Genomic DNA, 8,989 nt, shown 5'->3' on the forward strand with positions numbered 1-8,989 from the left:
GCAAGCACGCTGCTCGAATTGCCGAAGTTCTACTATATATTGATCCAGTTTCAGATGAACAATAATACAAATTTGAAGTTTTCGACCAAAACTTGATAAACAAATCTTTACACTGTCGAGTGCTTTAATAATACCGGCTCGGGCAGGAGGTGTGTTTACCGGTCTGATATAAATATTCTAACAGGTTTTGATCCGTTCTCTTAGCTGACTTGTCCGTCCCGTTTTGTAGAATCGAGAAAGATTTTATGCTATTGCTCAATATGGTGTAATATTATCTTTAAATTATAGTTTTGATATCTATGCACTTTAATAAGGTTGAAAAATCTTTAATAATATCAGTCTCAACTTGGGTCGTTCTGTTTTTTGTTATTAACATTTGCTCTATTACTCTCTATCACGGGCCATTATGAAAGATATGTTAAAACAAATATAGGGTTTTTCAAACAAGCACAGGTTTTTTGTCGTTGAATATATAGGTATAGGTAACGGATCCTTCGGGCGCGAGATTGACTCGCACTTAGCCCGTTTTTGTACTTTTCGACTGTGAGTCCCATCAACACACACATTTAAGTTTCTTTGTAAATTAAAGTCCCTAATTACGTCAGCAATCGCACTTTTTCGGAATTTCGTAAAACGGACAGGTAAAAAATAATTAATCAAACAACAAAAATATACTTCCGCAAATATTTATTATATTGTTAATATGAACAATAATGTCAAGCGATATTAATTCGAATTGCCTATTTTATTGAATCATTTGGGACATATTCTGATATTCTACAATGGTTATGTTGCAATGTGTCTCTTCCTTGGTACGACTGAGTTTGACAATCTAAAGTTATCACGAATTAGGATTACATAGATTGAGAGATTGAACTGCAACCTTAGATTGTGACCCCAGCCTTGAACAGTGTAACTAAACGTGGCATAACATTGTATATTTTCATGTTATTTTTACAATTTACAAACGGTCGCTAGTACCCGCATGAACTCCTAAAGAAGAACAGGAGTCATAGAAGCGAGATAGTGCATTACATTGTACATGACAGGGTCTCGCTTTCATGAATCTCGAGCCGAACAACAGAACGAGCAAAGACCAATAAGTCCTTCTTTAAAGTTCATACTATGCACTTAATCAAAGTCGTTGCTGGAAATTTTCACGTTATGACACCATTTAGCATCACTGCCAAAAAACTATATAATAGATTCATAAATGGGATTATATACTAGAAGATATATAATAGACAGGATTATATAAGAAATGTTTTTAAACAGCCCATCGCCAATGATCGCCAGCGATGCCTCAAGATGGGCCGTTGTAGAAACATTGAAAGATGTTATTGCAAATTCTTTATCATGAAAGCTTTCTAATACGTATAGGAAGGGATAGAATTGTATTGAGTTAGAAGAGACACACGCTTAAAAATACGGTGGTAGGTAATATACAAGTTACATAACAATATTGATATTCCAAATAGCAACTACATTACAGCGTTAACATTATTATTGTTCTTAATAATACTTAATGTAATTATCGAGAGGTAAACTTTGGATCGTGTGTTAGTATGTATCTGAACTCCTTGGTTGATATTTTTTTAATATAAATACGGTTTTTTGTTTGAAATTTTAATACAAAGTATCTGTTTAGATACTTGTAGGTACGCTCGCAGTTTTTTTTAAGTAAATGCATTAAATATAATATTGACCCAAGGACTAATACGTTTAGATAATTTTGTTGCTTTTTCTTTGACATTTAATCAAGAGTCCACAGATCATTATTAGATACTGATCACAAACATGTTTATAAGGTTAGAACCATACGAACATACAACCCTTAGTTTACACATTAAGTTTGAGAATTGAACGGAAGATACCGTGACATTTGATATAGAAATAATTTAACACAATAAATAAACAATTAGAATAATAATAATCATAGCCAATTCGCAATGTAAACAAGAGAATTTTGATAAAAAAAACTAAACTTAAAATTGCTAGCAAGACGAATTTTGTAAACAGTACATAAAACTAAGTTTTATATTATTTTACAAAATTACACTTCAAGCAACTATAACAACGAAATACCAAAAAAAATATGAGTGTATCATTCATCCGATTATAATATGATAATTAAAAATAGTATTCGAAAATGTGATACATTCTTGTTTAACTTTAATAGAAATAACCTATAACTAAAAGCTAAAAACATTGATTTAATATTATTAATATTATGCATAAACAACAAACTTAATGGTAAACAACACAAATCACAGTTACGTAGCAATAGAGTACAGACTAACTCAAAAAATAAAAAAATAAACATTTTCAAGTAAATAGTCTTCAGTATAAGCGCAATCATGTAGACAAGAAATGATTAAGAAAACTATATTATATTAAACCAATTTTATACAAACCTTTATCAACATACTATATTGATTAATATTACGGCTTTTATACGCGCGGCAACGCGAGTCTTCTACACCCGACAACGGTATTTTGAGTCTCTCAAGATCTGTCACTTCTGTCAATTTTAGTTTGTACTAGCTTTCCGCCCGCGTCGAGGCCGGTTATATCGCGTTTCTAAGAGAACTCTTCAAAAATCCGGGATAAAAACTATCCTATGTTCTTTCTCAAGGTCAACTCTATGTCTGTACCAAATTTTATTAAAATCAGTCAAGTGGTTTAGACGTGAAAGCGTAACAGACAGAGTTACTTTCGCATTTATAATATTAGTAGGGATGGTAGTTGACGTTTTGGAAATGAAATTCGGAAACCGGAGACTCGCGTTGTCTTGCGTACGGACAACCTTATAAATAAAGCAAGAAAAGGCAATACAAGTAATAAATTCGAAAACAAACACAAATTACATGTTATAAACAATAAAATACAAGGTGCTGATATATTGAACAGTAATATCTATTTATATAATTATTATTCATGTATTTGGACTCATAACTATGTAAAAGTATATAACAATATTATTGTGGAATTTATATAATATGCAATTACATTATTATTGTTTCGTAGGTCGCGTAACTTTTCACTATACAAGACGAAAGACAGACTATAAAACGTTTCTTTCTTTTTTATAATAACTAAACAAAAGATAATAATGATTGTTATTTTTTTATTTGATTTGAATGTTTATTACAAAATGATGAGGACGTTTTCTACAGATAAAAAACTACGCGACTCCATAGTTCAGGATGCGCTAATACCTACCCTAAATATACATTAATATCACACGGCCTTACAGCGGCCTAATACACATACGAAATGATATACGATTGATATATTTGGTAACGCGCGGACAACCGTCAGGAAATTGTTCTAATAAAATAATTTTTGAGACCTTTAGTCAAAGTAACATTAAAGCTTAATTCCAACTGTCCCCACCCCGACGATCCAATTTCAAAAGAATTTTTAAAAACAAAACCGTTAAAATTAGCTTTAAAAAAACATAAAGCTACAAAAGGTTTGTTGTAAAAAAGTATAATTTCAATCACATATAAAATCTACTCAGCCGTCACACGAAGCTTACTCATTCTGCAAACTTGTATCGATATCCTTTGAATCGATTATCGAGTACTCGATTCGATTCGATGAGGATTGGCTCCGCACACCAAGTTTCAGAATAGCGCAATTTCACAATACACTAAGCCAAAGCTAGCATCCCTCTCTTCTGTTCCCTTTATAATACTTATAGAGCGTATTGTTCTGAGAGCACACTAAAACAACATTTCAGTGCTTCTTGTAAACAAGTGTACAAGGAATAGACATACAAAATATATTAATTCATTAATTAATTTTGGATTCGTGACCAGACTGAATAATACATAAATTATACACTACAAAAATTTATACAATTTTCAAAGTATCAGCGCTTTAACGATCAACCCTGGCCGATTATAAAATATATAGATTATTTTTTATTGAGAGCTAAATATGTATGATAATATTCGATTTTTCTATATTCATATTGTATTTATATTTATGACAAATTTGGTGGGTGTCTTATTCTGAAAAGTTTTCGTTTACAATCAAATAGAAAATTGGTAAATTAAATATTGATTTTAACAAGTGTAATATGCCCAAAGTAGCACGCAAACAAACAGTAGGTATTCGTAACTTAAACGATTGTGGATGCCACTCAAAAAGAACTCAGAAATTGCACTTCTGTACAATCAAAAATAATTCGAAAAAGTATTTTATCATCAATATAAATACAATATTTAGTAACTTAGTGGAGTATTGTGACCTACATACTATTTAATGTGAGAACATTATACATAATAGCAGTATACATAATGGAATAGACAATCATTACATAGATAATAAGAACCATAGACTAAACAGATAACTGTAAACAATACTTACGTAATAACTTGTATTTGAAAACAAACGATAATGTTAAACTGACAAATATATAGAGGGTGTGTCTTTATTCTCAAAGTGCTTTGCAATACTGATTGTTCATTAAAGCTAGTGCAATATGTCTGGAATGTATGTATAAGGTAAAAGTGTTACATTTGCACATCATACAATTTCAAATCTCATCACAATGACTTTTTGCAGGAAATTAACACAATATCCTGTGTAAAGTCATTTATAAACATGGACTATGCTATCAAATGATTTTGACATAGATTTGCTTTTTACTATACTTATATAGAATAGAACATTGTTGCAATATACATAAAGGACTTTCCACAGGAGATAAAGAGTCATTAGTTCTGTAATCCAACATTAAAAAACGCACCTATATTATCCCTACTGGAAATCAAAACAGTTTGATTTTGAATAATCTCATTCTCACTTTTTCATTAGCAAAGTTGTACTGTTTCAACATTATCGTTTGTTTAAAAAACATGAACAATTAATCTAAAGACGCGCGAAAACTTACACATGGAAGCATCATAATAATATTATACAATTTAACTAAATTGTGCTCGCAATGCCATTCTGTCTCACAGAGAAAAGTTATTATCTAACTGAGTATTTGAGATTTATTTAAACTTTATATATGTCACAGGCTGTTTATAAAAGTACTTGAGGACTTGTTTTTTTTTTGCGTTTAAAATAGAAATGCTAAATCATGGTACTGAGAAATGTCATGCTGTCTCTATAACTATCAAACGAACTGACAGAGACAGTATGATTTATTATGTTACTTTAATCATTGCTACATTCTTTCTGTCTACGTAATATCTGTCTTTAGATGTAGTGTTTTTTTTAATATTACTTCTTTAATGGTAAGTATATTCTGTTTTATTCGCAAAGATCAGATTATATTTTATGGTACTGTCTAGTTCAAGCCTTTTATAAACATGAATGTCACATATGAAAGATATAATATGATACATAAGATTTATTATGTAATTTGAAATGAATTTACCTATTTAAAAAGGTTGACTTTACTATAATATCAGTTTTTAGATATAGCAACACTAAAAACCGTTTTTGAAGAAGGTATATATCATATACTGTATTCAGAAAGTGCCACATATGACAAGATAGCCCAAGAATTGCGAAAACTAAAATTTAAAGTCATTTCAAATTACATAATAAAAATAAAGTACCACAGAAGTTCGCTAACTATTTTCTATATTGCATTAGAAGCGGTTAAGCGCTTATCATTGTAATTAACTAAAAATTCACATTTCCTATTAAGACTACAATATCTAAGTCTATGCTAGTGGCTAGGTAACATTTACTGGGTAGGTTGAAAGTAGCTTCACTGGTCAATGCATTTTCAAAACGTAAGTACCAACGCCTTTTCGAAATAATTTAAAATTCAGTCAAATATTAAGTATGAACTTAATTCCGAAGTAAAGAATAATTTAATTTTGATGATATGTTTAAAAAACTTAATGATACGATACAAAATAGGTATATGAGATAGTTTCCAAGAAATATAAATTTCAGATCAAGACGCTAAAAATGTAATACATAAAACAACAGCTTATAAAGAAATATGTAAATTGTCAACACAATAAAAAATCCAAAGTTATTTATACCTTTTCATAAAAATAATTCATTAATCAGTCCAACAGTGTTCTACTGCCCACTATCGATATTTACTAGTGATGTACTTAGTGACTACCCAGTATATGTGTCCACTAGTGTTGTATGTGTAACCTTACTGCTGCGGCAGCATGTGTGACCAGGCCGACTCGTACTTGGAGTGCGCTGAGCTGCACGCCGACTTCGTGGCCTCCACAACGCTCAGCGGGAACGGTTCGCACTGGAAGAGATATGGATGGTTTAGTTTATGGGGCTGTTGGTGAAGGATTTCTTTCTCAATTTACTTGTGAATTACATTTGAAGAAAGGTTTTGTAGAGTTAATTTTAAATAGTTCTACGCACAGAGATATGTATTCGAGTAATACCCAGCCTGACTATGCCTCCCCCTGAACATTTCTTTTAACATACACTCACACTGAATTATTACATACTTGTGTTGCGGGATTTCAGAAACATTCAAGTAAAACCGTCCGTAAATCATACAAAGGCTTATCTTACGCGGGGATCGAACCAACAAAAAAATAGAGGAATCGAATTCTCTGAAATATTTTTTCATTTACTTTAACTAAAACCCGTAAAACTATCAGCCTACCATAATGCTGTGCCCTACTGGATCCATACTTGCATTGTACCTAAAATGACCACCTGTAATTACATTATGGAAGCAATAAAGTATTGAGAGTAAGTAGTAGCAGTATACTGACGGTGAGCGCGCAGAAGGCCCTCTCCACCGCCGCTATGAGCCGCTCCAGCTCCGCGCTGCTGGCCAGCAGCAGCGCCAGCCCCGCGCCGCGCTCGCGGGCCTCGCACACGCTCCACTCCTGTACACACCGGTACATTTGTTCTTATTGAGGCTAGCTCTCGCCACAATAAATTAGTAGTATAACTAGTCAGTACTCTACAATGAAACCAACGAAGCACTTATGTTCTGTGTGTATCAGGGGAAGACAGTTAACTGCCTTTGAGCAACGAAATTCATCAGAAATAGTAAAAAGGAGGAGTAAGAGAAACTGATCCACTACCCTCCATAGCAAGCGGGAGATGAGAGTTCCATGCTAGTTTATATATGCAAATCTTGTTTTCTCTTCCTTGTTTATTTGGCTTTCTGCAGATCTGTTAGTAGAAGTTCGTTAAAGAAATAAGCATTAAGCAGCCTTTAATATATCTCTATCCAAATTAGGTATTAAGTTAAAAAAATGTGCACATAAATAATTGCAGTTGCCAATACAAATTATTTTCTACTTACCAAACAACACCAATTTTCGTCGGTGTCTGGAATCTTGAAAGCCGTCAGATTCTTGATGGAACCGCATGCTAGAATCTCGATGTCCGTCCTCATTTCTTCTATATATTCTGTAAGTGAATTATTTAAGCTGTAAATTTGTTGATGATTAGACCAATTATTAAGGAGGAGGTAAAATCAATTAAAAACGACACTGTATCTTTACAAATAACGTATCTGACAAAAATAAAAAAAAGACAACTAACACTTTAGGATGACTTTTTACCCGGAGTGTCCATAAGTTCGGCTGTGAATTGCAGTAACAGATATCAAGTCTCAGTTTTTTTTTTTCCATTCGTCTTTCGTCCGTTGCATGGAGTGTAGCTTAAGTTTTTATTAGTCCCTCTTGTAGTTTTGCATGTACAGTGTTACACTTACCTTTGAGCAAGGCCTCAGAGCCGCGGTCCTTGAGGTAGGCGGCGGCGCCGGTGACGAAGGCCAGGTCCAGCGTGTCGCGCACGGAGATCACCTCCGTGGGCGTGACCAGCAGCGTGCAGGCGGCCGGCGGGCCCGGCCTCTCCACTGTCTTCTTAGCGCCGTCCTTCTCTTCTAGGGCCTGGATGAAGAATGCTAGTCAGAACTGCTTTTTAAAGCGATCGCCGCGGTGCACCAACAACACGTTCACAAAGACGCCTATCTTGGGAAAGACGAGACGGCTCTAGATTTCATAGACAAATGTTATATCTATGTTAAAAAATAATATTCCTTTTCTATGCGTTTAACTTGTCACTTTAACATATTTGAGAAAATCTATTAAAGTAAGTAAGTGACACTTGACTGTATAGGCAAGCGGGTGCAAACAGCGCTCGACTTGACACCTAGGCGAGCGAGGTAACTGTGTTGACATAACAAGTGTTGCAAACCGAATAAAATATATATATATCATATATTTACCTGAGCAGCATGTAGTAACAGACTCTGCAACCAAGACGAAGCCGTAGCATCATCAGGCGCCGCCAGCAGCAGCCGCGAGTTGTCGGCGAGCGCGATCTCGAAGCAGTGCGGCCGACGCGACGAGTCCAGGTGCCTCCGTACCCCGAGCACGGAGCGGAGCGCGATGTTGTGTGGTAGGGGGGAGGTGCCGTCTGGCGAGTGCGGGCCCCAGTGGAGGACTCCCGCCCTGGATGTGGACAATTTAAAGTCTTGTATTTTTTCCGAATTCAAATACAAAATACATAGCGAAAATATATTAATCAATTATGTAAATAGTTCCAATAAAGACACTCTATATATATAATAAAATTTAACGAAGCTTTTTTTATTCACTCATAAGTTGAAGGTGACTACGCGTTCCACCTGCACATAGGAACATTATTTTGTGTAATTCTCAAATGGCTGTTTCAAGTCAATTTATACAAGCAAATATCTTTTATTACAATAAAATTTGATCCCGAAAAACACTAAATTCATAAGATATAAATCATCAGTTGTCTAGTACTCATAATACAAGCTTTGCTTAGTTTGAGACTAGATGGCGTTGTGGAATATTATATTGTTATATTAAACTGAACTCTTACCTTAACAAGAAGTAGCAAGGTTCAAACCGCCGGCTCCTATCGGTCCTGCACATGAGGTACCCCTCCAGCGGCGGGGCGAAGGCTCCGGGCGCCTCTATTAACCGGTCACCAGCGTCACCAGAACATACCCGACCGTAGAACAGGATTTGTGGTACCTATGATGAAA

At 34.4% G+C, this 8,989-nt stretch overlaps 1 protein-coding gene across 1 annotated transcript; it reads right to left on the minus strand.

The window, feature by feature from the left end:
- Positions 1 to 6,137: 6,137 nt before the first annotated feature.
- Positions 6,138 to 8,989, minus strand: LOC113509054 (pleckstrin homology domain-containing family M member 2-like). Its single transcript, XM_026892329.1, has 6 exons — positions 8,824 to 8,989; positions 8,201 to 8,426; positions 7,685 to 7,862; positions 7,271 to 7,377; positions 6,729 to 6,845; positions 6,138 to 6,244 (listed from the first exon to the last, which is right to left on the minus strand). Exons 1-6 carry the CDS (start codon positions 8,874 to 8,876, stop codon positions 6,140 to 6,142), a joined length of 786 nt encoding a protein of 261 aa, XP_026748130.1. The 5' UTR covers positions 8,877 to 8,989; the 3' UTR covers positions 6,138 to 6,139.

Source organism: Trichoplusia ni, chromosome 1, assembly GCF_003590095.1.
Source record: "Trichoplusia ni isolate ovarian cell line Hi5 chromosome 1, tn1, whole genome shotgun sequence".
Taxonomy (NCBI): Eukaryota; Metazoa; Arthropoda; class Insecta; order Lepidoptera; family Noctuidae; genus Trichoplusia; species Trichoplusia ni.

Excerpts from the sequence above, each read along its gene's own strand:
- LOC113509054 (XM_026892329.1), bottom strand. The coding sequence starts at position 8,876 with ATGTGCAGGACCGATAGGAGCCGGCGGTTTGAACCTTGCTACTTCTTG. Across the intron at positions 7,863-8,200 it reads TGTTACTACATGCTGCTCAG|GCCCTAGAAGAGAAGGACGG; the intron begins GTAAATATATGA and ends TTCTTCATCCAG. Across the intron at positions 6,846-7,270 it reads ACGAAAATTGGTGTTGTTTG|GAGTGGAGCGTGTGCGAGGC; the intron begins GTAAGTAGAAAA and ends CGGTGTGTACAG.